The 26,751-nt window shown below is 51.8% G+C and overlaps 24 protein-coding genes across 24 annotated transcripts; 14 read left to right on the top strand and 10 right to left on the bottom strand.

Annotated features, from left to right (window-relative positions):
* Positions 1 to 88: 88 nt before the first annotated feature.
* Positions 89 to 1,507, top strand: NEDG_01240 (uncharacterized protein; the record flags this gene model as incomplete). Its single annotated transcript, XM_067688658.1, has 1 exon — positions 89 to 1,507. One exon carries the CDS (start codon positions 89 to 91, stop codon positions 1,505 to 1,507), a length of 1,419 nt encoding a protein of 472 aa, XP_067543846.1.
* A 43-nt stretch (positions 1,508 to 1,550) lies between these two features.
* NEDG_01239 (uncharacterized protein) lies at positions 1,551 to 3,410 on the top strand (the record flags this gene model as incomplete). Its single annotated transcript, XM_067688657.1, has 1 exon — positions 1,551 to 3,410. One exon carries the CDS (start codon positions 1,551 to 1,553, stop codon positions 3,408 to 3,410), a length of 1,860 nt encoding a protein of 619 aa, XP_067543845.1.
* A 181-nt stretch (positions 3,411 to 3,591) lies between these two features.
* NEDG_01238 (V-type H+-transporting ATPase subunit D) lies at positions 3,592 to 4,221 on the bottom strand (the record flags this gene model as incomplete). Its single annotated transcript, XM_067688656.1, has 1 exon — positions 3,592 to 4,221. One exon carries the CDS (start codon positions 4,219 to 4,221, stop codon positions 3,592 to 3,594), a length of 630 nt encoding a protein of 209 aa, XP_067543844.1.
* A 223-nt stretch (positions 4,222 to 4,444) lies between these two features.
* On the top strand, positions 4,445 to 6,319 carry NEDG_01237 (uncharacterized protein; the record flags this gene model as incomplete). Its single annotated transcript, XM_067688655.1, has 1 exon — positions 4,445 to 6,319. One exon carries the CDS (start codon positions 4,445 to 4,447, stop codon positions 6,317 to 6,319), a length of 1,875 nt encoding a protein of 624 aa, XP_067543843.1.
* Positions 6,320 to 6,493: 174 nt separating this feature from the next.
* On the bottom strand, positions 6,494 to 7,861 carry NEDG_01236 (uncharacterized protein; the record flags this gene model as incomplete). Its single annotated transcript, XM_067688654.1, has 1 exon — positions 6,494 to 7,861. The coding sequence occupies one exon, from the start codon at positions 7,859 to 7,861 to the stop codon at positions 6,494 to 6,496; it is 1,368 nt and encodes a 455-aa protein (XP_067543842.1).
* Positions 7,862 to 8,171: 310 nt separating this feature from the next.
* On the top strand, positions 8,172 to 8,783 carry NEDG_01235 (uncharacterized protein; the record flags this gene model as incomplete). The annotated part of the gene is made up of 1 exon (XM_067688653.1): positions 8,172 to 8,783. One exon carries the CDS (start codon positions 8,172 to 8,174, stop codon positions 8,781 to 8,783), a length of 612 nt encoding a protein of 203 aa, XP_067543841.1.
* A 430-nt stretch (positions 8,784 to 9,213) lies between these two features.
* On the top strand, positions 9,214 to 9,762 carry NEDG_01234 (uncharacterized protein; the record flags this gene model as incomplete). Its single annotated transcript, XM_067688652.1, has 1 exon — positions 9,214 to 9,762. The coding sequence occupies one exon, from the start codon at positions 9,214 to 9,216 to the stop codon at positions 9,760 to 9,762; it is 549 nt and encodes a 182-aa protein (XP_067543840.1).
* Positions 9,763 to 10,018: 256 nt separating this feature from the next.
* NEDG_01233 (uncharacterized protein) lies at positions 10,019 to 10,900 on the bottom strand (the record flags this gene model as incomplete). Its single annotated transcript, XM_067688651.1, has 1 exon — positions 10,019 to 10,900. The coding sequence occupies one exon, from the start codon at positions 10,898 to 10,900 to the stop codon at positions 10,019 to 10,021; it is 882 nt and encodes a 293-aa protein (XP_067543839.1).
* Positions 10,901 to 11,178: 278 nt separating this feature from the next.
* NEDG_01232 (uncharacterized protein) lies at positions 11,179 to 12,015 on the top strand (the record flags this gene model as incomplete). The annotated part of the gene is made up of 1 exon (XM_067688650.1): positions 11,179 to 12,015. The coding sequence occupies one exon, from the start codon at positions 11,179 to 11,181 to the stop codon at positions 12,013 to 12,015; it is 837 nt and encodes a 278-aa protein (XP_067543838.1).
* Positions 12,016 to 12,245: 230 nt separating this feature from the next.
* Positions 12,246 to 13,250, bottom strand: NEDG_01231 (uncharacterized protein; the record flags this gene model as incomplete). Its single annotated transcript, XM_067688649.1, has 1 exon — positions 12,246 to 13,250. The coding sequence occupies one exon, from the start codon at positions 13,248 to 13,250 to the stop codon at positions 12,246 to 12,248; it is 1,005 nt and encodes a 334-aa protein (XP_067543837.1).
* A 44-nt stretch (positions 13,251 to 13,294) lies between these two features.
* On the top strand, positions 13,295 to 14,551 carry NEDG_01230 (solute carrier family 35, member C2; the record flags this gene model as incomplete). Its single annotated transcript, XM_067688648.1, has 1 exon — positions 13,295 to 14,551. The coding sequence occupies one exon, from the start codon at positions 13,295 to 13,297 to the stop codon at positions 14,549 to 14,551; it is 1,257 nt and encodes a 418-aa protein (XP_067543836.1).
* A 12-nt stretch (positions 14,552 to 14,563) lies between these two features.
* On the bottom strand, positions 14,564 to 15,265 carry NEDG_01229 (uncharacterized protein; the record flags this gene model as incomplete). The annotated part of the gene is made up of 1 exon (XM_067688647.1): positions 14,564 to 15,265. One exon carries the CDS (start codon positions 15,263 to 15,265, stop codon positions 14,564 to 14,566), a length of 702 nt encoding a protein of 233 aa, XP_067543835.1.
* Positions 15,266 to 15,388: 123 nt separating this feature from the next.
* On the bottom strand, positions 15,389 to 16,201 carry NEDG_01228 (uncharacterized protein; the record flags this gene model as incomplete). Its single annotated transcript, XM_067688646.1, has 1 exon — positions 15,389 to 16,201. One exon carries the CDS (start codon positions 16,199 to 16,201, stop codon positions 15,389 to 15,391), a length of 813 nt encoding a protein of 270 aa, XP_067543834.1.
* A 75-nt stretch (positions 16,202 to 16,276) lies between these two features.
* On the bottom strand, positions 16,277 to 17,488 carry NEDG_01227 (uncharacterized protein; the record flags this gene model as incomplete). The annotated part of the gene is made up of 1 exon (XM_067688645.1): positions 16,277 to 17,488. One exon carries the CDS (start codon positions 17,486 to 17,488, stop codon positions 16,277 to 16,279), a length of 1,212 nt encoding a protein of 403 aa, XP_067543833.1.
* Positions 17,489 to 17,682: 194 nt separating this feature from the next.
* On the bottom strand, positions 17,683 to 18,369 carry NEDG_01226 (uncharacterized protein; the record flags this gene model as incomplete). The annotated part of the gene is made up of 1 exon (XM_067688644.1): positions 17,683 to 18,369. One exon carries the CDS (start codon positions 18,367 to 18,369, stop codon positions 17,683 to 17,685), a length of 687 nt encoding a protein of 228 aa, XP_067543832.1.
* A 49-nt stretch (positions 18,370 to 18,418) lies between these two features.
* Positions 18,419 to 19,180, top strand: NEDG_01225 (uncharacterized protein; the record flags this gene model as incomplete). The annotated part of the gene is made up of 1 exon (XM_067688643.1): positions 18,419 to 19,180. The coding sequence occupies one exon, from the start codon at positions 18,419 to 18,421 to the stop codon at positions 19,178 to 19,180; it is 762 nt and encodes a 253-aa protein (XP_067543831.1).
* Positions 19,181 to 19,220: 40 nt separating this feature from the next.
* On the top strand, positions 19,221 to 19,850 carry NEDG_01224 (uncharacterized protein; the record flags this gene model as incomplete). Its single annotated transcript, XM_067688642.1, has 1 exon — positions 19,221 to 19,850. The coding sequence occupies one exon, from the start codon at positions 19,221 to 19,223 to the stop codon at positions 19,848 to 19,850; it is 630 nt and encodes a 209-aa protein (XP_067543830.1).
* Positions 19,851 to 20,249: 399 nt separating this feature from the next.
* Positions 20,250 to 22,403, top strand: NEDG_01223 (uncharacterized protein; the record flags this gene model as incomplete). Its single annotated transcript, XM_067688641.1, has 1 exon — positions 20,250 to 22,403. One exon carries the CDS (start codon positions 20,250 to 20,252, stop codon positions 22,401 to 22,403), a length of 2,154 nt encoding a protein of 717 aa, XP_067543829.1.
* A 129-nt stretch (positions 22,404 to 22,532) lies between these two features.
* Positions 22,533 to 22,781, bottom strand: NEDG_01222 (40S ribosomal protein eS27; the record flags this gene model as incomplete). The annotated part of the gene is made up of 1 exon (XM_067688640.1): positions 22,533 to 22,781. The coding sequence occupies one exon, from the start codon at positions 22,779 to 22,781 to the stop codon at positions 22,533 to 22,535; it is 249 nt and encodes an 82-aa protein (XP_067543828.1).
* Positions 22,782 to 22,847: 66 nt separating this feature from the next.
* On the bottom strand, positions 22,848 to 23,279 carry NEDG_01221 (uncharacterized protein; the record flags this gene model as incomplete). Its single annotated transcript, XM_067688639.1, has 1 exon — positions 22,848 to 23,279. The coding sequence occupies one exon, from the start codon at positions 23,277 to 23,279 to the stop codon at positions 22,848 to 22,850; it is 432 nt and encodes a 143-aa protein (XP_067543827.1).
* A 24-nt stretch (positions 23,280 to 23,303) lies between these two features.
* NEDG_01220 (uncharacterized protein) lies at positions 23,304 to 24,209 on the top strand (the record flags this gene model as incomplete). Its single annotated transcript, XM_067688638.1, has 1 exon — positions 23,304 to 24,209. The coding sequence occupies one exon, from the start codon at positions 23,304 to 23,306 to the stop codon at positions 24,207 to 24,209; it is 906 nt and encodes a 301-aa protein (XP_067543826.1).
* Positions 24,210 to 24,304: 95 nt separating this feature from the next.
* NEDG_01219 (ubiquitin-conjugating enzyme E2 I) lies at positions 24,305 to 24,799 on the top strand (the record flags this gene model as incomplete). Its single annotated transcript, XM_067688637.1, has 1 exon — positions 24,305 to 24,799. The coding sequence occupies one exon, from the start codon at positions 24,305 to 24,307 to the stop codon at positions 24,797 to 24,799; it is 495 nt and encodes a 164-aa protein (XP_067543825.1).
* Positions 24,800 to 24,925: 126 nt separating this feature from the next.
* On the top strand, positions 24,926 to 25,330 carry NEDG_01218 (uncharacterized protein; the record flags this gene model as incomplete). The annotated part of the gene is made up of 1 exon (XM_067688636.1): positions 24,926 to 25,330. The coding sequence occupies one exon, from the start codon at positions 24,926 to 24,928 to the stop codon at positions 25,328 to 25,330; it is 405 nt and encodes a 134-aa protein (XP_067543824.1).
* A 251-nt stretch (positions 25,331 to 25,581) lies between these two features.
* NEDG_01217 (tRNA-dihydrouridine synthase A) lies at positions 25,582 to 26,643 on the top strand (the record flags this gene model as incomplete). Its single annotated transcript, XM_067688635.1, has 1 exon — positions 25,582 to 26,643. The coding sequence occupies one exon, from the start codon at positions 25,582 to 25,584 to the stop codon at positions 26,641 to 26,643; it is 1,062 nt and encodes a 353-aa protein (XP_067543823.1).
* Positions 26,644 to 26,751: the final 108 nt, after the last annotated feature.

Raw genomic sequence — 26,751 nt, 5'->3', positions numbered from 1 at the left:
GACGATGCGAAGCACCCGGGCAACCACTCTGGTCACTGTCAGCCACACCAGGGACCTTTGTCTCTCTGCGTTTGACAATCTCATTCTCATGGACGGGGGAGCGGGTGTTCGGGTGGAGAGGCGGTCTACTAGGCATCCAACCGTGTCCCCAGCCAACCCCGAAGACAGCCCCACACCCAGACACAGCCCTTACTTTTCCATCTGGCAGTGGTCTTTGCACTGCGACCCTTACTTTCCCGGGTTCTCGGTGGTGAAAGAGGCCGTTCTGCTGCTGGCTGCTCTGTGTCTGTTTGCTGCTCGGACACCCCACGCCCCCACTCGGGCTGGTGCTCCGCTATACAGAGCATCGGCAGAGGCTCTGGCGGCCTTGGTGGATGAAGGTGCTGATCCTGAGCGCTGCAAACACCTTCTGGCGTGTCTGGGCACTCTGGCAATGTGTCCCTTCAACGACATGCTTGCCCGCTGCATTGTCTCCTCCACCGCGGTCTCTGTGTGCTTGGGCCCGCCTCTCCTCAGCGCCCGGTGCAGGGCCCTCTCCTCACACCACGTCGCTGAAGGAGACTTTTCAGCAGGCGACCTTTGCCGCGCACATCTGCTTGGAAACGTGCTGGTCAAGGGCGCCCTCAGCCTTGCCTTCTCTCTCGCAGCCTTTGGTCTTGCTTTGACAACAACTGGCTTGTCTGTCTCCGACTTTCCCCCACACGCTCTTCTCTTTTGGGCGCTGGGCACGTGCCTGGCCTCGGCGGTGGCTGTTGCCCACTGCTGCCTGTGGCAGTGTCTCCCACTGCGTGGAAGTGTCAAGGCCCCGCTTGTGTTTCTGTTTCTGACTCTCCCGTATCTAGTGGTGGCTATGCAGCGCAGAGAAAGCGGGGCCCTCGATGCTGGGCCCTTTTTTCCGTATTTTACGTCTGTCCCGTACCCTGCGCCAGACTCTCCCATGGCTGGCTCGGGCTCTGATTCGGGCTCAGGTTTTGGCTCTGATTCGGGCTCGGGCTCGGAGGTGTTTGGTTTTTCGGGCATAGCGGACCTAGTCTGGGCTGGTGTTCGGGAAAGTGCTCCTCTCGCCCGCACTCTGCTTCAGTACCACCCCTGCTTTGTTCCGGTGTATGTGCACCTCTACCTCGAAGCATACACTCAATGTCTGCCCAACCCCTTTCCAAGCACTCTCCACACGTTCTCTGCGCTGCTGCAATGCATAGGGCCATACCCGAACACAGCTCCGGGCACACCACCAAACACACCACCAAACACAGACAATGCACCCAGCAAGCTAGAGATCTTGCTTGCTGACGTGCTGAGCGAGTGGAACAATCTACCACCGGTGTCTGAGCACCGCGAAACAACCACACACACCGCCCAAACCCTTGCCAACTGCCTAACAGCCAAGCCCGTGCCCTCCCCTTTAGGACTCGCCGGGCTGTTGCTCAGGCACGAACTGCTTGTGCCACTGCTAATGGGCGCTTTTGCACTTGCATCCCATCACTTCTGCCCAGACTTCACTCGCTGAGATACTGAGATACCCGCACGCCATCAATAAAAATAATTCTGTAATGGAGATACGACTGCAAGACTACACCCGTGTCAACACACAAAGGAAATATCTTCTCTACAAAATAAACCTGTCTGTGCTGCCTGGCCAGAAGGTGGCTGTGGTAGGCGAGTGTCCCGAGCAGAGAACTGCTCTGCTCCACGCCTTCTTGGCCCTCCCCTTTCCCCCACACTCTGTCTCGGGATCTGTTCTGGCATCAGATGATGGCACCTGTCTGTTGCCGCGCCCAGGCAAGTTCTGGCGCAGCCGCGTCTCCTTCTCAAGGCACACCCCCCTGGATTACAGCCGGATGCGCGTTGGAGAGCTGCTTCAGTCCACGTGTGCTGCGCACCAGTCGCCCCTGCTCCTCAGCGACACAGGCATCCACGCCCTTGGCCTCAAGAGCGTTCTTGGCTACCGCTTCTGTGCCCTCACTGCGGAAGAAAAAAGAAAAGTCTCCCTCCTCCTCTCTCTCCTGAAACAGGCCCCTCTGTTCGCCTGGGACATGCCTCTCGACGGCCTGTCCCCGAGTGCTGCGCGCCAGGTCTTTGCCCTGCTTGCCCAGACGCGCAGCACCGTGGTGGCCTCTCTCGCCTGCACAGAGGGTCTGCAGCACTTTGACGCCGTTTGTGTGCTCTATCGCGCACACGCGGTCTATGTGGGGCCTGTGGCTGCAGCTGTGGCCTTTTTCAAGACCCGCGGCCTGGACAGTGCCACCTGCAGCCTTTTTGCCGAGCACGTTCGCCAGGCAAATATTTTCTCGGGGCTTGCCTGCCTGCCACCCACGCCCCAGGACCCGGACACCAAGCCAGCTGCCACCGCGCCCACTCCCCCGCCTGCTCTGGCGCTGGCAGCTGGCCCTGTTCTTCTCCCCTCCTTTGCAGACGTGTACTGCTGCTGGCGCAGAGCACTCTTTTTTGATGCGCGGTTTGTGGGGAGCAGGGCCCTGGGCACCGCGTGCCTGGCCCTTCTCGGGTCCTCAACGGTCCCTGCGGCGGTTCCCTCTTCGCTGAGGCGGGCTCTGGGCTCTGTGCTGCCAGGTGCTTCTGCGGCGCGCCACGCCTCAGCCCTGGAGACTCTGGCGGTCTTCTTTGCTGCCAGCCCGGTGGCTGCTGCGCTGCTCTTCATGCTGGTGACCAGTGCAACCTCTCCCCTCTACCCCTCGCGGGCCGCCAGGGAGATGGTCCGCGAGGACGTCTTCCAGGGCGTGTACAGTGCAGGCAGTGCCGTTGTGCTGGACGGGCTGGCCTGTGTGCTTGTCCCGTGGTCTGTGGTCTTTGGGCTTTGCCTCGGCCTGGGCGTTTGGATTGCTGACGCTCGCGGCCCCACGTTCATTGGGGTTCTCGGCTTTGGAGCTGTTTGGGGCGTCTTTATTGTTTGTGCCGCGCTTACTTCGCTGCTTGCCTCTGGCCTGCGGCTGTGCGCGAGCAAGCGCTGGTGCCGGGCCATTGGATCTGTTATGTATGCTGTTTTCTTTGGTGAGCTTATCTTCCAGCGCCTGGCCGTTCTTGGCCTGGAGAGAGGTTTCTGGCTGTCCATGTACCCTCCAGGCTCAGGGTGGTTGCGCGGGTGCTGTGTGGACATCCTCTTCCACCTCCACCTCTGGGCCAGATTCGTTTTCTGCCTCTCTCCGGTGCATCTGTCAAGCATGCTTTTGTTCTGGGGCGTGGACCTGAAGAGTGCCTCTTTTGAGACGGGCTCCATCTCTCCCGAAGCACAGACCAAGGCTCTGGAGCAGATTGGGCTGGGTGTGGCAATTGGCTGTAAGTGGCTACACCTCGGGTGGGCTGCGATTGTGTTTGGGCTAGTGTTTGGGCTAGTGTTTGGGTTTGGGTTGGTATTCGGATTCAGACGTGCCTGTGCTCGGCTTAGTGCAAGGTAGTGTTCGGGTTGTGTAGTCTGGGTGTGTAGTCTGGGTGTGTAGTCTGGGTGTGTGTGTGTTTCGGGCAGATTCACAGACGTCCTTAGCACCTGCACCTGCACCTGCACCGACATAGACACCTGCACAGCACAGCACAGCACCTGCACCGACATAGACACCTGCACCGACACAGACACCGACCCTACCCCGACCCAGTCTTTGACTGCATTTTCTTTAAACGGAAAAACTCTTCTCTATCCTGCTCGTCTAGCTCCGACTGAACGTACCTGATCGTGTTCTCAAGCTTCGGGATAAGAATGTGCTCCAGAGCGTTGACGCGCCTGTTGGTGAGCAGAAGCATCTCATCAAGCATCCGGAAGGACAGCTGCGTGCTGGCAATCTCCACCATCAGCGCCAGCGACGAAATAAACTGCATCCGGCACTCGCTGATGATTTGTCCCGACTGCCCAACAAAGAACATGTTTTGCACCTCTTCCGGGATGGTGTACGCAGGAATGGCCATGCCTGCAATGGTTTGCGCGGTGGCCTGCACGGAGAGCGGAACGTTCTTGGCCTGGTGCATTGCCAGCCGGAGGTCTCCGCCGTAGAACTCGGCCCGCGTGAGCAGGAAGAACGCGCTCTCCATCTTCTTTCCCAGCTCTTTCTTCTTGTTCCAGAGCTCCTGGGCCAGCTCTTTGTGTCTGATCTGAATGGCGTCGCTTTTGCGCTTGATAAGACACTTTCCCTTTTCAGCGCTTTTTGTGCGTGCTTGTAGGATGCCTAGTGTCATCCGCGTGGGAAACACTGGAAGCTTCTGGTCTGTGCCACTCATAAATAAATCTTTATTTTCGGGTTCGGTGTATATGGGTTCGGGTGTGTGTGTGTGTGGGTTGGGGTTGTGGTTGTGGTTGGGTGCGTTGGATGGTCATACACCCGAACCAACCCCAATACTGGCTGTTTCTCAATCAGTCCGCATCTGGCCTAACAGTGTTTGGGCCCAATTCGGCCAAATTGGCAATTGGAGATACTATAAACAAGATAATGGCGATGGTGCCATGCCATTCCCAAAGCCTGGCCCACGCGCCCTCCTAGCACTGCTTTTCGCTGTCTTAGGCTCCTGCGGACGAGAGCTACTTTACAACACTTCTCCCGAACTGGTCCGGCCATACGAGCTCTTTCAAAAGAGCGGCACTGATCTTGATCTGGAGACGCATGGCCACTTTCAGTGGCGCTTCATGCCCAAACAGCAGGGAACAAAGACTCTGCTGCTCAGCCAGTGCGCTCTGGAGGAGATGTCTGACCTGCGGCATGTCCGGTGCACTTTCACCACGCTCAAAATCCACGGGTCCTTTGACTCTGCGGAGGCGGAAAACGAAGTAAGAAAGCTCCACGGGCTGTTCCAGGCTTTTGCGATTGTGTCTGCAGACTGTCTTGTGATTGAGAACATTCTTTTGGAGAGTCCCCCGCAAACGCAAACGCAAACCCGAACACCAACCCAAACACCAACACATCCCGACCCCACACATCCCGACCCCATACATCCCAACCCAACCCAAGTACACCGCCTGGCCATTGGCACCCTAAGGCTCGTGAACATGACCGCCTGTGCCATGGAGACGTTCTTTGGGCTTAGCACCATGGAACACTGCATTCTTTGTCTGAAGATAGACTGCCCCGTGGATGCACAGAGCCTCTCCTTTATTGACCAGGTTGCGTGCCGGAACCTTTTGGACCTTGAAGTCACTGGTCTTCGCAGGTCTTTCGCTCTCGACTGTGCCGTGCTCCGAGAAGGCCGGGTTCTCCGCTGTCTGGTGGTGAGGACGGCTCTTCCAGACGCGGCCGCCCAGGATGCCGCCCCTCCCCAGGTGTCTTTGTCTGGCGACATCGTCCACGCCATTACTTCGAGGGCGTGGCTTGGGATGGAGCTTCCGCTCCAGACATGGAAAGACCTTCCAAAAAGCGACCAAGAGGCCCTCCAGGTGCAGAACCTAGCAATTGCCTGCCCCCCGAACTCTAAGCTTGGGACCGTCCGAACCAACCCGGATCCCACCCAGCCAGGCTGGCTCGACTTCTTGCAGCCCCGGGGCAACCGGCACGTTCAGAGCCTCGCGCTAGCCGCCAAATACATCCCGAGCAGCTACACAGTAAGAACCATCTACGAGCTACTCAAGTGGGCAACCATGAGCTTTTGCGAGCTGCAGCACATAGACCTCCAAATGAAGCTGAAGCCCTACCAGCTAGAAACAATCAGGCTGATGGAGTTCTACCTCCCCGCAGACCCGCAGGTGCAGACCGTCCTCATTGGGGGTGCCAGGTGTTTGCTATTCAGGCCAGATGTTGTTCCGGGCTCGTTTATTTTCTACGTGCCCATTTCGAAGTGGCCTGCCTGGGAGAGCGGAACACTCCGTGAAGAGTTTTGCGAGGCGTACAGGGGGCTAAAAACAGACAAAGACCTCCACTGCTCAGAAAAGCTGAATCTTGATCTGTCGACCATACTCAAAGAGGTTGACCCGGATATGGCATGCCCTGTCTGTCTCGAGTCTTTTTCCGCGCTTTCTCAACCAGCCCAGTCGCCCGCATCGCCCGAAACATCCCAGTCACACCCCCAGACCAACCCAATCCCGAACCCAACCCCGAACCCAATCCCGAACACACCCGAACACATGTGCATCATTGACCACTCAGGACACATCGTCTGCAACAGGTGCCTCGCCCGGCTAACCCAAACAAAGCCCGCAAACGCCCAGCATTTGAACTGTCCCCTGTGCAGAGAGGCCATCCACCAGCCCGAACACACCTACATCCTGGAGGAAGGCCTAAGCGGGGCCTCAAAGCTATCCCGCTACTCCCCCAGGCTTATAACCGTGTACACAAACACGATCTATAGTGTTGAACTGGTTTGCGATCCTGCCCAACCTGCCCAAATCTAGCCCAAACCCACCGCCTCAACTCCTAGGCCAACCCCCAGGTCCAGTGTGACATACCGCGGTCTATTCGCCTAATAATAAACACACCCGCACATATCCAAACCAACCCCACACATCCCGACCCCACACATCCCAACACACCAAACCCAACCCCAACCCGTATGTTTTAAAAATAATTTACTCTTTGTGATTCAGACAGCGAGCCACAAGCCTCCTCCAGGCTCTAACTCGGGAGAGACCATGCCCACAGCAGTGAAACACAGCCGCTGCAAGAAGCCCGCACACCAGACTCTGTGTAAGCCCCGAAACAAGCACCACCGAAAGAATGAAGGGGATTGTCTGTGGCTTGGTTTTGAACACCCCCAGGAACGTTCGAAGCACAATGCCTGTGCCCAGAACCAGCAGAAGCGTGTCAAAGACCACGAATGGGATGTAGAGCGTGTAGCGGTACCCGCCCCAGAAGGCCACGCACAGCCCCACAGCAATGGCCAGAGTGTCCCCCCGCGACTCCGAGCCTGCCCCGTGCAGTGCAATGGTTGCAGTTGGCAGCGCCCCGGCAGACGCCCCAACAAGCGACGTAGCTGCATTAGCCACCGCGTTTGCCAGAAGCTCTTTCCGTGCCGAGGGCGTCTGTCCAAGCGCCTTGGAGGTGGGCGGAAAGTTAATTGGGAACTGCAAAGCGTTAACCACCACGATGCCCAGAATGTTTGGCAGGTGTGCACAGACGGCGGCAACGTTCACCCCTCCAAAGCCCTCAATGCGCGGCAGAACCAAGGCCGCGGGGGCTGAGGGGTCGGAAGCAAACCAGCCCTGCGCAGTCAGAGACGCAAAAGACGCGCCTCCCACCAGCTTAGCCAGATAGAACGCGAGACTCAGGCCGCCCGCAATAAACAGAATGCTGTACTTCCCCACAACCAGGCCCATCTTCTTCAGGCAGTGGGCAGCCACACAGAGCACAACCCCCAGCGCATTGAACACGGCATACACCGCCCACGGTGGCACGCCAATGCTGAGGCCCCCAACTCTCTCGTTGGCAAAGACAATGCAGAGAAAGCCAATAACCACAAAGAGGGCCTGGGAGACCGAGGAAGGAATCTTCTGGAGAGCCTTTTCGGCTCGGAGAGCGAAAAGAGCAAAAAAGACGGCGCTGGTTAGGAGCGCAGCAAGAAACAGCGACGCCAGCATGGTGGGGAGGACTTCCTCGGGGGGAAGGCTCTTTCCCAGCGAGGCGCCTAGAGCCCTGGTGCTAAAGAAGGCCTCGGAGATGGGCGAGGACATTACGCCCGATGTAAATGCGGACAAAGCAAAGAAGACCATCTGGGAGAGGCAGGTGCCCGCAACAAACAGGAGGGTGCTCAGATAGCGTGCGTCCGAGCCGCCAAACATCTCCTTGGCAGGAAACATTCTTTCACCAACAGTTAGGATGTACATAAAGTATAGAACCACGCCGAACGCAACAATAAGACCTTTATATACTATTCTAGAGACAGTGGCTGTGGTTTGACTGGCCACTGGTGCATCTCTTCCACTAGTGTAGAGTTGCATTCGGACTTGTAAAATTTTTCACTATTTAGCTACGCCCCTTTCCCCTCTTTTTTTCGGTTTTCGGTTTTCGGTTTTCGGTTTTCGGTTTTCGGTTTTCGGTTTTCGGTTTTCGGTTTTCGGTTTTTGGAGCTTCGGGGTTTTTGGGACTTTTGGTTTTCGGGCTTCGGGGTTTTTGGGACTTTTGGTTTTTGGGATGTCTGTTTGGTGTGGTTTGGGTCAATAGCAGTGTCAAACACCTCAACTCGGTCTATTTTGTTGATATCATTCTAATTCTATCTATAAATACACCAGGTATGGGCTAGCCACAAGCATGCAAGTATACAACTTTTTGACTTTACTAGCCTTCATAGCCACCATATCCGCCTCAACAATAGAAGCACAGCACAGCACCAAAGAACAGTGCAAGATTACCGGAGCCATAAACAGCTCGGCCTTTGTGGTTGTCAATGCATGCAACCTCAACATGAAAGTTGCCAAAGGAGAGTGCCCAGTCTATGCCAAAAACCCTAACCCAAACCCAAGCCCGAACACACTTGCCCACCCAGAAGCAAGCACAGGCACAGATTTAGCCCCGGGATCAACAACAGCACCAAACATACCATCAGAATCCAACCCAGCGCCCGAACCAGCACCTAGGCCCTCCCCTCCCAAGATGGAAGAGCCAAACGACTTTGTGCTAGACGAGGGCTCTGAGGAAGAGTTCCCTCTCTCGACGCCCGAGCCTTCTCTAAGAAGAAGGAACAGCGAATATGACGACGGGTGCAGATCTAGAGAAACAGAAGCAATCCTTGGAGAGATCTATGAAATGACCAAAATTCTAACCGCCCACATGGACAGGTCGGTGGAAAACGCAATTCATAGATGCCACTCCCTGATAGCGAACGAAAGGAACAGCCCCAGAGCCGAATACATCCCTAGATGAATGGGGCGTTGTTGGCCGATCATGGAAGCCTTCCAGGCCAGATCGATCGGTGGAAGAGCTCTATGAGCAAGCAATAACCCATCCAGCTGGCCATAATCAGGGTTAGTTTGAAGCTAATCAACTAAGCTTCTCAAGTGTATAAATAAAATGCATTTTTGAAAAAGTTGCAGATGACGTTTGTTCGATTTAAGGTTTCTTTTTGTCTCGCAGATAGATGCCCGAAACACTCCAAGATGGTTCGGACTTGCCACACAGACAACAACAAGCACCAGGGGAGTCTAGCCCGAACATCAGGTTGTGTTTGTTTGGATTGGGAATGTGACAGCACAGAACAAAGACGTTCTAACAATCCAACTTTTGTTTATTAGTGTGATATCATCAACAAGACACTAGTCTATAAATACCCCACATTCAGCCACACCTGAACAACATGCAAAGACACGCCTTCTGGCTTCTACTCACAGCTCTTACTACCATCCTGGCCACACAGATGCACGAGACAATCCTTTCCATCAACGAACAAACATCAGAAATCTGCCAAGTTCTAAAAGAGGCACTCGGGGCGTCTTTTGCCGAGCTAGTCCGAACACACTGCTGCTGTCTAGAAAAACATTCACCTGTATCCAACCCAAGCCCCAGCCCCAACCAGAGCCCCAGTCCTAACCCGAAACACAAAGACTCTCTTTTAGGAATTGAGGAAGTGGTTATGATTCAAAGACACATCTCAAACGTGGGAACAGTTCCCTCTGCCAGCACCTCTTCTCGACCATCCACCCTGAACACCGAGCTAATTCGACAACACGCCGCAGCCATATACAACGAGCTAAAGGGGTATATTCTTGCCCTTCTCGAGCACAAGGCAAGGGTGTGTTTTTTACCGGGCGCAATCGAGTTGGCCAATGGGTCTTTTGAGGCATACAACCCTTCTCTATGGAGGTGTCTTCTGTGCAAAGGATGCCTGGGCTCAGAGCCTGGTTAGTTCGGGGTTCCGGGGTTCCGAACACTAACCCTACAAATAAAGACCACATCTAAAGACACAGCCAAAGACACATCTAAAGACACAGCCAAAGACACAGCCAAAGACCACATCTAAGGACACAGCCAAAGACCACCGCTAAAAACAGCCCCATTCTACATGGACCCCTACTGAGCCACACCCCGACCCTGACTATGGTATAGTGAATATTTATTACGTCTGTATCTCAGGTACCCAAGCACACCATACCACGCCCGCACTAATAGTTATTGAACAGCACAAACCTCTTGTAGTAGGACAGGGAGGTGATGTAGTTTGCCAGGTTTCTTTGTATGTTTGCCAAGTCAAAGAGCTCACTCCCCATCTCCATGTTAAGAATGGCGTAGTAGTTTGCCATCAGAAGACTGTACTCGCTTCTCCAGTTCTCTGACGGGGCTGTTGGAAAACATTCCTCATTCAGTGTTCCATTAGGCAGAAACACTTCTGTGCCATCTATCCGGCAGTACTCCTCTGAGGTGGTGAAAAAGGCGCCAAAGAACTCGTCTTTGAGAAATGACACAGACGGCCCCTTTGGTGCAATTGGGGTGATGGCTGAGCACAGAAGATTGGTTTCGCGGACTTTCTCAGCTAGTTGCTTGTCGTGGTTGGCAGTTCTTTGTTTCTTTATGTGTTCTCTCTGCAAGACATCCATCCGCTTTTCATACGCGTCCAGGACTGGCCGGCCCTTGGCCAGCATGTAATTAAGGGTGTTGTTTCGAAAGCCGTGGACGTATGTGCGCTCTGGCGAGATGTTGTCAGCCCCTGCATCGAGGATATAGTCGAACAAATTCCTGATCTTGTAAAGAAGCCTGGTTTTGCGAACTTCTTTCTTTGTCTCCAGAATCGGGTCGCCCTCAAGAACCTTCTTGTAGATAACGCTTGCCAGAAAGTAGCCAACATCTTCCATCGTTCTAAAACAGGCGTTTGTGCTCCGGGAAATCTGGGAAAAGGTATCAGGCCCAATATCAAGGTCTCTGATTTGGATGAAAACGTCCAGAACAACTTTATGGCACTCCCGAACCCTCTCCTCTCTTGGCTTTTTCTCTTTTACCTCATCCATCTGGACCAGAAGTCTTTTCACCTCGTCATCGTATGTTCCCATTGCCTCAGAAAAAGAGATAGGTATTTGAATCAACGCGCCCCATCATTCTGATTGCCAGCAGGTGCTTGATCACCAAAAGAGGCCTATTTTATCAAGAGCTACACCCGAACACAAAAACTTTTCCTGAGCTCCGCTCAAACCCACCCCAAACACCCCCAAGGACACCCCCGCCCCCTCTTATAAGCTACAATGTTTCATGAAGCGTGCGCAAATAGAAGGGTCTTTTGTGAAACCATGTCAGAAACAGACCATAAATAACACCGAGGTAATCAGATCAGATGAAGGTAACAGAAAAGATGGTTCTTTTTTTGGTGGCTGCTGTTCGCATGGCCGAAGCAAGACAATGTCGCAAGGATCAGTTCAACAAGATTCAGGCAGATAACCACAAAGCTTATGTAAATGCGAACACATTTAAGCCCTGGCCCAAAGATGCTGCAGGGCAACAAAACATGGACTCTCTCTGCCAAAAAGGATTTACCTGTATTCCCAACACCTATGTTTCGCCCCCTGAGAAGCCCTGGCCAACCCGCCCAGATCCCGATCAGTCAAAACAGCCTATAGTGAAGAATAAGAAGTTCAGGTCCAAGATCCATGCCCCAACGGTTTTGCAGGAGGGGGGGTGCCTAGGCCTTGACGGCTTTGACCAGGTAGGCTTCCGGTCAGTTATAAGCAACCTCTACATGGCCGCATGCACCGACTGTGTGCGTGCCACCCAGAGAACACTTGCCATTGTCTACTCTTCGTTCGACAACAGCCTGGCCAAGTGGCAGTTTGTCCGTTACAATGGAGTCTGTGCGATAAAGAACCTTTCTACAGACAAGTACCTAACCAGGTGTGCCCATTGTGTTCCAAACGTCTTCTCCACCATGCTTTCTCTCCACGAGACCAGCATTGATGACAACAGCACCGAGGGGCTCTGGGAGGTCATTAGAACAAACAATGGGTACTATCAGTTCAAGGCGGCCGGGGGCATTGAGTACCTATCTCTCTGTGAAGGGTGTTTACAGTCCATGTCAACCACCACCACGCCAGCCGCTTTGCTCCCAATTTCATCCACAGCAAAACAAACCAACTGGTCGATTGAAGTAGATAGAAATAACCACAAACTAAGATAATGGTAGAATGGGTCACCGAGTTTTATCTAATGCTGGGCTCTGCTTCCCTTATCAACGCTATCTTTTTGCACAGGGCATTATATCACGATCACACAACCCGTGCTGGCCCAAGGTCCAATAAACTTTTTAACTAGTTTTTCAGGTTTTCGTTTTCGTTTTCGGGGTTTCGGGGTTTCGGTTTTTTCGGGGTTTCACCACCCGAGCACCCAAAACACCCGAACACTAACACACTAACACAAGCACAACAAGTATGCGACCACGGGAAGAGTTATGTTGTCGTTAAGCCTGGTGGTGTACTCCGCCATTCCAAGCACCAAGTAGTAAACAAAGGGGTACCTAACCCCCATGCACGAAAGAACGGCCATCGCTGCCACTGCGCCCATCAGACTGCCCCGAAGACTCTTGTAGCTTCCCTTGTCCCGAACAAAGAACGAAGCCACCCCGTCCACAATGCAGACGGAAGACAGCACAAAAAGGAAGCTGTCCCGGCCCTTTTGGAAGTAGACTAGCTCAAGGGGCAGAAAGCAGCCGCAAAGAAGCAGAACGTGCGACAGAACCCCCCTCCGGTCCCTTTCTGAAATAAACGCTCCAAACACCGATCTGTGGGTAAGCGTCTTCTTTAGCACGCGGCTGGCTATGGCAAACAGTTTGTGCATGCTAAGGAACAGCCCCAGCGCCCAAACTGACTGTTTCTGTAACAGATGCACCGGCGCACAGGCAAAGTACCCAAAAGCTGCAAAGTGGAAAAGCTTTCTCCGCAGATTCACCGACACCCGCTCCCCCCTCCTGCACAGCACAACCTGCACCACCGCAAGCGCCCCAAGAAAAGCGGCACACCCGCACCATCCCTGCACGTCTTCTTGTTTCTGTCCCGAAAGGAGGCCCCGAGCCTCCCCCAGTACCTCTGCAAGGATGGGCCGAAGGGCTGTCCCCAGAGGCACCAGCTTACTGAACCCAAGCACCCCCAAAAAGATGCCCTGGGCGTTTTCCGACACAGAAAGAACTCGGTGGAACACGCCCCCAATAACAACCAGCTCCTGTCTGCTGAAACACGCAGCAAGCGGTGAAACCAGCGCAAAAACCAGTAAAGGAACCACGCCAGCCCCACTCGCGCCTGCAGCAGGCGCAGCTATTTCCAGCAAAGAGGCAGCAACCACAATTTCATCAACGAGGCTTTCACGGACCAGGCTATGCACCCACCGCGCCCATTCTTGTCCTCTGCTCCTCTGAAACATGTTTCACAAAATCAAAGAAAGTGTCTAGAGAGAAATACGCCAGCATGAAAATGAAAGCACAAACCGTAGTGTTTATCGGAGCATACATCGGTGTGTTTTATGCTGCCTCACTCGGAATGAGCTTCTTCTCGTCGTACCTCCTCTCCAAAAACAACTACAATTTCCGCTTTCCTCTGTTTATTGCCTCAATGTACAACCTCATCCACTTTGCTCTGGCTCTTCTCTGCATTCTTCTAGCAAAGCGGTACAAGCCCCTGCGCATGACCATGGAGGCCACCGTTCCCCCTCTTGAGTGCGAGTGGGCTGGGTCGCCTCTTGAAACATCGCCCAAAAACATCCTCAGCGGGACTCCTGCGCCATCTACGCCCGCATCTACGCCCGTCCAGGTCTCTACCCCCCGAAAAGCCCCGAACCGAAACGTCTTCCGAAAGGTTTTCGACTTCTTTGAGGAAATGGGCACTTTTAACCAGTGGGTGGTTCTGTGCTCCCTGGCAGGCTCGGTGGACACGGCGTTTTCGGGGTACTCTTTGCGGAAGGTGCCTCTCGCCTTCTTTACCATGCTTAAGTCAAGCACCCCGGTCTTCATCCTTTTCTCGCGGTTTTTGTTCCGCTTGGAGAAGCCTACCTTTTCTCTGGCCTTCATCATCATCACCATTGCTTTTGGCATCTTCCTTACCTCAATGAACACCTCGGTGGAGTGCAACAGCGGCGACGCCCTTATGATTATCGCGTCGTCCGTGATGGCCGGGTTTAGGTGGGCGTTTGTTGAGTACTTCATCAAGAACAACATGCTAAAGCAGAACCGCTCGATTATTCACAGCATATGCATACTCTCACTCATTATGGGCGTCTTCCTCTTTATCGGGTTTGTTGCTTTTGAGGGGGTGCAGGACTTCCTCGCTTTTGAGGGCTTTGCTACCCTGGAGTCAACGCTTTTCTCCGTCTTTCTTATTCTGGCTGGGGCCTTTGTTACCTTCTTCCTTTGTGTTTCCGAGTACCTGCTTATCTCAAAAACAAGCGTTATCACCCTTTCCATTGCAGGGATTGTCAAAGAGCTTATGATTGTTGGCATTTCCATACAAAAGGGCATGGTCCATCTTACCACGACCAACATTGGGGGGCTGGTCCTGGCCACCATTGGCATATGCCTCTTCACCTTCCGAAGCAGCATATTCCCCCAAACCTCGCCCGAACAGAGCACCTCAGCGCCCAAGGAGGCCGCGGAGTTTGAAACGGACGAAACAGTAACAACGGACATCGACTCCTCCTCCTCCCAGCACCCAGTGCTCACAGTAGCCTAGTTTATTCCTTTCCTACAGCAGCACGTGCCAGAGCTCCAGGTGCCTGACCCCGAACTTGTCCTTCAGGCTCAAACGCTCGTTTTTGAAGGTGTCAACTGGATGCGACTGGCCCTGGAGCATCGTTTGGTTCAAAAGCAGGCCAAAGCGTCCGTGGCTGCACCCGAACGCAATGTAGCTTTTTTTCGCCATAATATAGAAGCCCTTTTCGTCCCCGTCTGCGCTGTACACGTTCAGCATCGTATTGAAGCTGCCTGAAGGGTTCTGGTCCCTGGGGGTTTTGAACACAAAGAGAGCAGTGCTTGGAGTTCCAAAAGGGGCTGTTTTGTACACCATTCTGGTCGTAAACACAGCACCAAAGACTCTTTCATACTCGCTTTCACTGGCGCCGTCTTCAAGACAGACAAGCACGTAGCATCCATTGCTGGGTCCTTGCTGGGCGTTGGCCATAAGCGTGCTTAGTGCGTATCCGTGGACGTCTGTGGAGTAGACAAGCGACCATCCAGAGGATCCAGGAACAAGCGAGTCAATTAACCTCATCTTAATCTTTCTTATCATTGTCATGCTCATAGTCACAGAGTCTATTTCTTTTCCTTTGTAGGTAAGGTATCTTCTGGAAAGCTCTGAGTCTTTCAAATCAACTGATCTTCTTCTTTTTATTAAATTGTCTAAACAATCCTCTTCTCTGTGCGTCATCTCCTCTCCTCTTTCTTGCATTTTCTTTTTCAAAAGTTATCTGGTATGTGTGATCGGGTTAGGTGATTGGGCTGTGTGGCAGATCGCATCAGAGACAATCAAGAAACAGACTCTTTATTTCTGGCAAGTGCAAGCGCACCCGCACTATCCTACAACCACGCGGTTGGGCTCTGGGGTGATTTCAATGTTCCCAATCAGGTTTTGAATGGTTTTGCTCGCGCGCTCTTCCTTGGTGAGGTTGAAGCTCTCAGCAAACACCTCAAAGGGTATGCGGTGCCCCAAAAAGATGGTTGCATACTCCCCAATAAAAGATCCAAGCAGTACGTAGTCGCTGTAAAGCATTGACATTATGGTAGGAGGTGGGGGGGCTGTCTGGGTGGTTCGGGCCGGGGAAGTGGCTGGTGTGTTGGTGCTTCGGTTGGGGTACCCATTCTCTGACTTTATGAGCAGCTCAGCTATAACGTCCACAAAGGCCTGGTACTCCGTGGGCTTCATCTCCCCGCTAAAGAACGAGGCTGCATAGGTGTTAATAACCCGGTTGGTGAAAACTATGGCGTTGTGGCTGATCTTTAGCTTGAAAATGCGGTCAAGCGACGTGGCTAGGCTAGTCGTGTTGTCTGCAAACCCGAAAAGGAAAGGATTGCTGATTTTGTTTTTCAGCATCCCAGCCATCGCCTTCTTAAGGTCCAGACTTGCCGAGGGCACCAACACTTCGGCGCTCTCTGGAATGTTAATGCACCCCAAGCCCTCCGAGTCTACCACCCTCCGCGCCCAAAGTCCTTCGTTAAACTTGGATATGTACCCCGCTTTAAAGAGTCCAGAGAGCTCAACTGGAGCCTCTTTGTTCCTTTTCACCAGCTGGAAGATGTTGTAGGCGCACAGAGACAGTAGCACAACCAAAGACACGATGTGGAACATATGCTCTTTCCTAAGCTTTCCTCCCCACTTACGCTCCATCGCTGAAATAAAAATTTGCCCTCTCTGGCTTATAGCTCAGTCTTTTTATTGAAAAACACCCAGCCCTGCCCCCGCTTAAAGAGTGGCAATAAAGGCCTTCTTCTCTTTAAGAGAAGCTCTCAGGTCCTCCAAATACGCAGCTTCTGGAAGGGCTGCGTTGGTGATTGTTGGCGTAAAGAGCGAGTAAACAACGACTCCTCGGTTGTCACTAACGACCTTTGCACTGATATCTTCGGACATAAGCTTGGCAAAGCCGTAAGCAATAGCGGTGGATAGAGCAGTTGTTCTCTTTTCAGCCTCCCCCTGTCTTGTGGCAAGCGATTCGCCCCTGCTAAACGTTTCCTGGTCCACGTCCAGAGTCAAGTAGTAGACCAGGTAGGCTAGTCTAGAGTATCCAAAGGCTGAAGGGGTAGAGTTTTTTCCGTAGATCATTTCGCTGAAGAAGTTAGTGGCCAGGTTTGCTGGCAGGTCATTACCCTTTGGTTTTTTCATGTGCTTGATCATGTACTTTATGTCGTCGTTGAGTTTTGTGGTAGAGGCCTCTCCTTCTACACTGGCAGAAGTCTGTCGTTTTTCCGTGTCCATCGCTCTAAGAATCTCGGTAAGGTCTTCAATTGCTTGGGGTGATGGGGTTGTGCCATCGAACTTGTACTCGGCGTTTACACTGATAACTTTGTTCATGAAGTCGATAACTAGAGGTGCAACTGTCTTAAAAGTTTTCTGCTCTGTCGTAGTCATTGATTTGTATGCCTTGGTAATGGCTTCTTTAACTGTTTTAGTTGTCATTGGCTCCATGTAGAGAGGGCTGTTGCTGGTTTTAATGTAGTCCATGATTTCCTTCTCGGGTGTGTCCTCTTCGTAGTTTCCCTTAAGCCCAACAGCTTTGTTTGTATCGGCTTCAGTGAACGCTTTACGAAGCTTTAGGAACACTTCCTGGTTGGGGAAGCCTAGTGTAAGATAGAATTTAGTTCCTCTTGGCATGTGTTCGCCGTACTGATCGTTAAAGTACGTTGTGAAAATCTCTTTAGTCTCAGCGGTTACTCCCCCGCCACTTGGTAGCTTTCCAATTCTTTCCTTGAACATTGCATCGTCTGCACCCTCTATTCTCCAGGAGTAGAAGAATGTTCCCATTGTGTCTTTATCAACGAGATAAAACTTGTAGTATGCAGTTGCTATGACGTATGCCATAACCGCAAGGCCCAAGCCTGATGCTCCAAGATAGAACATGGCTTTTTTGTTACCTTTTGGTCTGTGGATCTGTGTTGTTTGCTGTGTCTGCATGGCCATGTGAAAAAAAATCTTATATTTATGAAAAAAAACTATTGGCAGAAAAAATTATTGGCAGAAAACTATTGGCAGATTCCTGGCCCAATGATTGTTCGGGTTTTCGGGTTTTCGGGGTTTGGGTTTTCGGGGTTCTGGGTTTCGGGGTTTGGGTGGTGTGGTAGTAGGGTAGCGCGGGGTAAGGTAGCGTAGTGATACTAGGGTTTGTTTTTTGACATGTCACTATTCTTATCTTTGTTTTTGACCTGTTTTTTGGTCTCACCACTGTCCTTGGTCTGTTTTTGGGCCTTGTCAGTGTCCTTGGTGCTGGTACTGTGTACGTCCTTGGTCTCTTCTTTGGCCTGGTCAGTGTCCTTGGTGCTGGTACCGTCCTTATCCTTGGCCTTATGCTTGGCCTGGTCAGCGTCCTTGGCCTCATCCTTGGCCTGGTCAGTGTCCTTGGCCTTATGCTTGGCCTGGTCAGCGTCCTTGGCCTCACCACTGTCCTTATGCTTGGCCTGGTCAGTGTCCTTGGCCTGGTCAGCGGCCTGTTCATCACCCTCGCCAATATCCTCGCCCTCGCCTACAAAGTCGAATAGTGTTCGATCTCTTCGGGCGGGAGGCTTCTTTTTGATCAACTTCTTGACTATCGGGTTTTCAGAGAGGGCTTTAACGCTTTCGATAAGCCCTGGAGCCACCTGGACCACTTTCTTGGCCTTGTCAATGGCAGCATCTAATTCCGAAACTTTTTGGTAAAGCCCTTCAAGCCCGCTTATAGCCTGGCCATCGTTCTGGTGCTTGAGGGTGTTAATGGCTGAAAGAATCTCTGCAGTGTGCTCTTTCTGCTGCTCCTTGGTGTGTGCTTTTTCAACCTCTAGTATCTGATCGTGGGGGTCTTCTATCATCCTCCACCCCAATCTTTGTCTTTAAATCTTTTTTTCTGATTGGCTTATAATGTGTCTATCAAATAGGAGCAGAGATATGAGCTCTCTCTGGAGCAAAGGTTTTCGGGTGCTTGGATGGATGAGGAGAAAAGCAGTATACCTTGGACTTTCTCCACTCTTTGCCCTTCTTGCTCCACACCCTCCCACGGGGTCTCTAATGGTGCTGGTCTCCTGGGTCTCTTTGGTCTTTGATAGCTCCTTGCTTGCCTTTGGGTCAATTGGCGTGTTCTGTGTTGTTTACGGGAATCTTATGGCTGGGTTCTTTATGAACACCTACCTGAAGCACCACATCGTCTCTCTCCTGATTATTTCTGTCTCGTTTGTTTTCTGCTACCTGGAAAACTATCTCCTGAACGGCTTCATTCTCGTTAAGCCAACTGAGTTACCTGAAAATCCTTCTTTTCGCAAAAAAGCCTGGCACACGGTCCTTGCCACCTACCGGCAGTTTGCTAACCTGCTCGGGCTCGGGCTAGTCTCTATCTGCCTCTTCTCTCTTTACTTTTTCTTCCTTGCCAGTGGAAGCATGCTCTGGCTGTTTGTGGGCATGGTCCTCCTGCTGCACCTGGCCAATGTAGACTCAATTGCTGCGGCCAAGCAAGCCCCTCCGCACACGGAGCACGGTACGCTTGCTGTTTTTTTAATGCTCCTCGCTTTTCTATCGGCCACCACAAGCCTAACCCGCGGCCTGAGCCTGGATCTATGCGCCGGGTCCGAGGAAAAGTGGTACTATACCATCTGCCGCGTCTACTACTCGCTTCTTTCCATATTCTAGCTCGGCTGCCTCCTTTATTTTTTCTTCTGTTTTTCTCTTTATGAAGCACTTAGAGGAAGAAACAGAGCGGGTACCGCACGTGCTTGACGAGCTCTTCGGTAAAATTGACTCTCTAGAGGAGCACATTCCCGCATTTTTAAATGAAGACTCAGAAATACTCGGCAGCGATCCACAAAAGCTCCAGCTCACCCGCAAGCTCTCACAGAAAGAGAAAACTCTTCTTGCCACCCCACCAGCCAAAAGATCGTACACCGTAACGTACGCCGTTGAAGAGGAAGTTAGAGTCACAACAACCCCCGACGGTCTAAGAGTCGATTACGAGGAAACGGAGGAGCTTGGCGCAGACGAACCAATCGACTGGGACATCAAGGTAGACGGCACCGGGTACTTTGACGCCAAAGGAAACTACGTGAAACAGGAGGAGGAAGACTCAGAGTCCGACCAGGACGACTGGATTACCGTCAAAGGGTCCAAAACAAAGAAAAAGAAGACGCCCGTTGAAGAGCCCCTCAGCTACACCGCCGTTCAAAACATCACCCCCCCAAATCCAAAGAAAGTCCATGCCAAGACGACAGTTACCCAAGCATCAAAAACCGATCCAGATACCGACAGTGAAGGATTCACCACGGTTAAGGACAAGAAGGCGAAGGCTAATAAGTTCAAAAAGTAGCCGCGTAATAATAAATGAACAATAAAGGGTTGCTGCTTCTGTCCCGGTCTTTGCGGTTAGCCCCGCCGACGCCTATAAATTCTTTTCATTTTTTAGCCCCAGTCATTTAGTTCTAATAGCCTTGCCGGGTGCTGTGGAGCGAGCAGACCACGTCTAGAACAGTCTGCGGCCAATGCTGTGGCAGGGGTGCTTGACCGCGCCATACGCTCCACCCATCCTTTCTCAATGAAGAGACCTGCGTTTGCCTGATCGTTTGATGAGAAACAATGCTACCTTAAACAACTCTGAGAGAATTATATCTTAAACACTTGGCCACGGTATGCCGCGGTGCGGTACGTGGTGCACGGTATGCCATGGTGCACGACCGGGTGCACAAAAGGATACTTTTTTATTTTATCAATGCATAAGGATGGAAATGAACCAGATCAGCTAGGAGCCGACGAAATAGATAAGTACTGGGAGAGTCTTGGTCTTATCCTCCAGATGGAAATCAACGATGAAACGACCACAAAAGAGGTGGAGCATGCTTTTGGGTCGTGTGAAAAGGAGAAGTATGCTACCCTTGCTTCACAAATACTCTCATACGCAACAACTATTGGATGCGACAAAAGACGAAAGAATCGGGTTATCTTCTCATCTGTTATCACGGGTGTATACTCCGTACTTCTTGCGTCTTCTCCAGACATTCCTTCAGCACTCATTCACTACCTTGGAGAGAGAACGAGGGATGTTGAGAAGAAGGTGAGAAAGACAGCGGTAGGTTTTGTGCTTAAACACGCAGCGACCTTTGGGCTAGTTCGGGTGAGAAAGATAGCTAAGGGGATGATTGATCTGATGAAAAACAAGCAAAGAACTACCCGAGCGCTGCAGATTGACTTGATCTGTGCAAACACTGAGCAGTTTCTTTTACTTCTCTCTCCCGGGGACACTCCAATGCTTCTAAAAACTCTTGCCACTGTGCTTGAGTACTCAATGTCTCTGCCAGCCCCCGATACCTACGTTGCCAAAAAGCTTTTGGAAATACTCTCTGCGGTGGCTGCGCATAGAAGGCTTAAACTATCTGCAGTGGTTGATGTACTTGGTGCCTGTTCGCTCGAGCAGCTAAAGTCTTCAAGAACCATGAAAATGCTTACCAAAACCTTTGACGAGGACATTGCTTCTGTAGCTTACTGCAAGGTCCTCCAACCAAGCGCTCCACTAACTTCCTCTCCACTACTGCACTCGAACCTGAACTATCTTCTTCAGTGGGGCATTTGCCACCGGAAGAGTCTGTTCACCAAGTACACTGCTTATGTTGAGCAAGAAATGCCTCTTCTAGCCAAAACCTTTATCATTGGGTATCTAATGGACAGCCCCTTCCAGAACAGCCACTCCCTCTATGCCCAGTGGATTGGAGAGATTCTCAGCCAGACCTTGGCCCAGACCCAGACCCCGTCCCCGTCTCCAAACGCCACAGTCCCGAAAACCCCGAACATCCCGGACATCCCGAACATCCCGAAAACCCCGAACCTTGGAAAAAAGCCAGTAGAAAAACTGGCAAACGAGAAAATTTTGTCACACGGATTGTCTATCTACGCCAAATGTTTAGAGAGGCACTGGGTGGGTGTTGACCTCTTCTGTGCCACTGCTGAGAAAGTGTTTGAGAGTGGGTGCTGTGCCTCTGCGGTTCTCGTTCTTTTGGAGAAGCTTGCCCAGACTCCAACACCTGAAATAGAAGAGCTGATTCGAAAAGTAGGCATTCTTGCATCTACAAGTGTTACAGATACCCAAAGCTTTGTAAAATACCTCAATCCTCTTCTCTACCTTGATGGCATCACGCTCAAAGCCATCATCAACTCTTCAAACATTACCAACTTCTACTTTTTGCTGTGGTACGTCTACTGGAAAAAGAACCACCCAACAGCACAAGACCCCCACCCAGCAACCCCCGAACCATTAATTGCTTCAATCGAGATATCTAAGATCGCCCACAAAGAATTCGACGTTTCCTTTGAGTTTTGTGTGCTTATCTGCTCAGTAAGAGAAACTACATCCCCCACCCAGTCGCTAATTGACATTGACCAGAAGCTACAGGCAAGATTCGCTGAATACTTCAGCGACGCCCTCGAGGGCATAAGAGCCTCCAGAGAATGCCTCAAAACACACTTCCCCGAGCTAATTGCTTCGTTCACCACCCTTCTATCACCCCTTGAGAGCCGAGAGTGTGGCGAGCATAAAACGGCAACCACCATTGTTGCCAGGAACGGAGGAACCATAGTCACTCTACTTCTCTATCTAATGAACAGTGAGGAGACCTACACCCGCCTGCTTCTTCTGCTTAAGGTCGTTCAACCCAGACTTCCACCACTCTCCCCAAAAGACCTTGAGAGAATGAGCGAGTACGGCATTCTTACACCCAAAACAGCCAAAAAGTATCAAAGGTTCACTGCCCTACACACCCCCCTCCTCGCCCAGGACACTGGAGAAATATCAACACTCACCGAGCTATCTATTTCCACGAACTTAGATACAAACATCATCGAAGGACTCTCAAAGATTGAGGAAAGGGGTTAGTCTCCCACCAAGCCCCCCACACGCCCTCTCCCTCTTCCCACAAACACCCACCCCGAAAAACACCCTAAACTGTTTACCTTTATTTTACTGGTACGGCACGGTACTACGGCATTACGGTATGTCCTAGTATTAGTATGCAGGCTTTGTCTTGAACTTGCATCCGTCAGTGAGCTTGGCCTTTCCTCCCGTTGGCTTAGCAATTGCAGTTAAGCAGGACTTGCAAAACACTGGTGTCTGGCAGTGAGAGAAAATAACAGTCTTCTTCTCGCAGGTGCCGCATTTGATGTCTATGTAGTATGAGTTTGGTGTTGGTATCAACCTCTTCTTCTTGCATGTCCTAGCTATTATCTCGGGCGCGGGGTACTTTAGTGAGTTCATTTATGCAGGGTGTAAAAATAAAAAGAGAAAAATAAAACCACGCTTGGACTACCAGACCACCCCGAACTAACCCTTCCCAACAAAAACAACTAAACCGTCACCAGAAAGAGCTGCTTTTAGAGCACACCCCAGAACACGCTCTGAAACGGTTAGGAACATTTGATGGACCATCTTAATAAAATCACTCTTATCACAAACGGCTACCCCGGGGGGGGAGAGGGGGACGGTAGCTTTGTGCGTCTTTGGGTCAAGCACCGGCAAGGGCGAGAAGTGGAAGTACCACGGGAAGACCGCGCTAAAAAAGGCGGTGGTAAAGGCTTCTGCCGTTTCCACCCGAGCGAACACCCCGCTAGAAACGGCCTCCTCGGCCACCTTCTCCCCAAGCAGCTGCCCAAAGACTGAGCACCCGTCAGGAGCTGCGCGTGCCTCCTGGAGAATGCTTCCAAGAACGAGCATGACTGTTTGCTGCTCTTTCTCGTCCGCCAAATATTCAGACATTTAATTGCAATTGCAAAATTCGCAATGTTCCTTAGGGTGGGGTTAAACGTGTGTTCTGAAGAAACATGTTTGAACAACCGAGAAATCATCGTGTCCTCGTGCAAAGCCGTTCGGATGAAGATCTTTTCCTACTGCTCAAGATGTACTGAAAGTGGATTTGACTATGTCTACACCAATGACGTCTTACAGGAAAGAAACGGGGAGTACCAGAAAACAAGCACCCGGGTGAACACCCTCCTGGAAGAGTCGCTGTTCATTCAGCGCGTGGGAAAGAAGCGGGCAGGTGCGGGGGGTGTTCCTCCAATTGGCGTCTTCACCCGGAAAGAGTATCTCCCAAACGATGAGATAGGGTTTATTGGGGGAGTCATTCTCAAGGCAAGCGTTCAGAAAGGAGCCCTTGCTAAAAGAGCCACGCGCTCTTGCAGGAGCTTCATTCTCAGAGAAGACGATCTTATTATTGACTCCAGGCGCATAGGCAACCTTTCCCGGTTCATTCGGAGGTCGTGCAGGCCAAACGTTGGCATTGCCATTGCTTCGTTGGACGACGAGTGGAAGACGCTTCCTCCCCTGAAGAAGGGCCACGACCTGTCTTTCTCGTGCCAGGCCAAGCTTTACGCCCTCTCAAAGATTTACCCGAACTCTGAGCTTTTCGTTGACACAAGGTACTCAGCACGAGAGAACGAAACATGGAGGTCTTCCAACTCTCTCCTCTCGCTTTCCGAGTACCAGGACAGCTGCGCCTGTGTCTCCAAGGGAAGGTGTCTCTTTTGCTCGACGTACACTGGCGAGTCGTTCAGGCCGCGGGTGTCCAACAACACAACCATTTCAGCGATGTTTGTGAAAATGCACCAGTACATTGAGCGACAGACCCTTCCCCCCCTTGACTACCCCATCCACATGCAAACCACCTGTACTTTTATCCACGTCTAAGGATTGCTGGTGCCATACCACAGCACTCAATAAAAATGTGTCCCGGTGTCTGGGTCCTGGGTCCAGTTAGTTCGGGTTCCGTCCCATTTTTATTCATGAACGCAGAGAAGAGGATACTGCAGGAGAGAGAGAACTGGAGGAAGGAGAGACCGTTTGGGTACGTTGCTAAGCCTTTGCCTGGAAAGGACGGGTCTCTCAACCTGTTCGCGTGGGAGTGCTCCATTCCCGGGCCTGAGGACTCTCCTTTCCAGGGACATACCCTGCACTTGTTGGTAGACTTCTACCAGGACTATCCCGCTTCACCACCAAATGTCAGGTTTACGTCGAACGTCTTCCACCCGAACATCTACAGCGACGGCTTTGTCTGTTTGGACGTTCTTTCTTCGGAGTGGAGGCCTTCAATGAACATAAAAAGCATTCTTCTGGCTCTGTACGACCTCATATCTTCCCCAAACACCGAGTCACCAGCTAACAATGAAGCAGCTACAGTCTATGCCTCTAACCCCAGCACCTACATTAGAAAGGCCAAACAGGCCTTAGAAGCTGGGAGAAAGGGAAATATCCCCAAAAAAAGAAGAAATGGGCTCTAGACCCCGCTAAAAGGTCTTTTCTACAAATGGGTAGATGCCTAAGGCTATTTATGTCTGTCACGGGAGATATTTATGCTGAAATGCCCAGTCTACCGAGCGTGGTCTCTTTTATTCATTTTTATTTTTATGCAGACAACCTACTGCCATAACAACATGCCTCAATCTGACCCGATCCAAGCAGTAGCCACAACCAGGGATGCAATGAACATCCTCTCCAGACTTCCCAACAAACAGCTCGTTGTGATAGTGTCTTCTAAACACTGTAGACCTTGCGATGTCTACAAAGCCACCCTAGCCCAGTTCTTAGTCGACAACCCGAACTATACCCCCGCATTTTCTATTTGCACGGTAGATGAAACGACACAGGCCAGCGCCCCAGACTTTATCCCGAAACAACTATCCATCAGACAGGTGCCTACCACCCTCATAGCCAGTCTCAGCAATGGCCAGGTCGTATGGAAGCAGGTTAGTGTAGGACCCCTGGACGTTCGTGGGATTCAGCAGCTCTGTGGTTTTCTAGGCCTGTGGTAGTTAGGTTTAGGAGCAGCCACACACAAGGCACCCGAACCAACCCGAACTAACCGAACACTAACCCGAACTAAATAAAAAGAAAGTTACCTGATGCCCCCGTCCCTGTTCCTGCCCCCGTCCCTGCTCCTACCCCCGCCCCTGTTTCTGCCCCCGTCCCTGATCCAAACCTTGGCCCGAACCTTGGCCCAAACCTTGACCCCGGCCACCGAATGTCTCAACCAGAGCACACCCGTTTTGCAAATTTTGCTAACATGAAGTTTGAAGTGTCTGTAGCACCAATGGTGGGCGTATCTACCCCAGAGTATCGAAAGTTCATGCAAATAGTCTCCCCAGGGTCTTTGGTGTTCACTGAAATGGTTGTGGACACTTCGCTTATCTATATGAGCAGCTCTGTGCTGGAAAGAAAAATAGGCCTGCCCTCGCCGCAGTGCGTCCTCCAGGTGGGAGGGTCTAACCCGGAAAGTCTCTCAAAGGCAGTGGCCCGTGCAGTCGCCCTTGGATACCGCCAAGTAAACCTGAACTGTGGCTGCCCCAGTGACCGGGTCCAGAGTGGAAGGTTTGGTGCTGTGCTAATGAAGAGGCCCAAAGACATCGCTGAGATAGTTCAGAGGGTCTACGTGGACACTGGGGTTGTAATGAGTGTGAAGTGCCGCGTGGGCGTTGACAACACCGAAACGTACGCCACCTTCAAGGAAATGGTCCAAACCATTGCAGAGCTCTCTCCGTGCCGAACCTTCTACGTCCACGCGCGCTCCTGCCTCCTCAATGGTCTGTCCCCCGCGGAGAACAGGTCCATACCCCCGCTGAAGTACCACTACGTCTTCCAGCTTAAAAAAGACCTGCCCCACCTAAGGGTTATTCTTAACGGAGGCTTGCGGCAAATAGAAGAGATTGCAGCAGTAAGAGAGTCTGTTGATGGAGTTATGCTTGGAAGAAAGCCGATGGACGACCCCATGTTCTTTGCCCGAATAGAAGAAAGCATTCTGCAACGCGCTCCAGTTTCTATCTCAGTGGCCATCCAGGCCTACCTCAAAACCTTACCTGAACGAGTTTTTGAACGAGAAAGGTTTTTTGTACTTGACGCGCCGAGCCAGCCCCCCCAGCCACCCGCCACACCCGAACACACACCCCACCTATGCACCTATGCAGACCTAAAGCCAATTGAACCAGCACTTCATGGACAGAGAGGGTGCAAAGAGTTTAAAAGAACCATCTCAGAGCTAGCCCGGAGAAAAGCGCCTGTCACAGACATATGGCCCAGCATTAAAGGCTTTGTCGGCGGGGTGTCGGTAAGTGTCGGTATGGGAGGGTAGTGTCGGTATGGGGCGGTAAATGTCAGGATAGTATCCAAACAAAGCCCCTACCCGAATTCTATCTAATAAGGTTAAATAGACTTCTTGAAATAAATGAAAGACATACAG

The sequence above is a fragment of the Nematocida displodere genome, assembly GCF_001642395.1.
Source record: "Nematocida displodere strain JUm2807 chromosome Unknown 3, whole genome shotgun sequence".
Taxonomy (NCBI): Eukaryota; Fungi; Microsporidia; genus Nematocida; species Nematocida displodere.
Note: the sequence above shows the minus strand (reverse complement) of the source record. Positions and strands in the feature narration are given on the sequence as shown.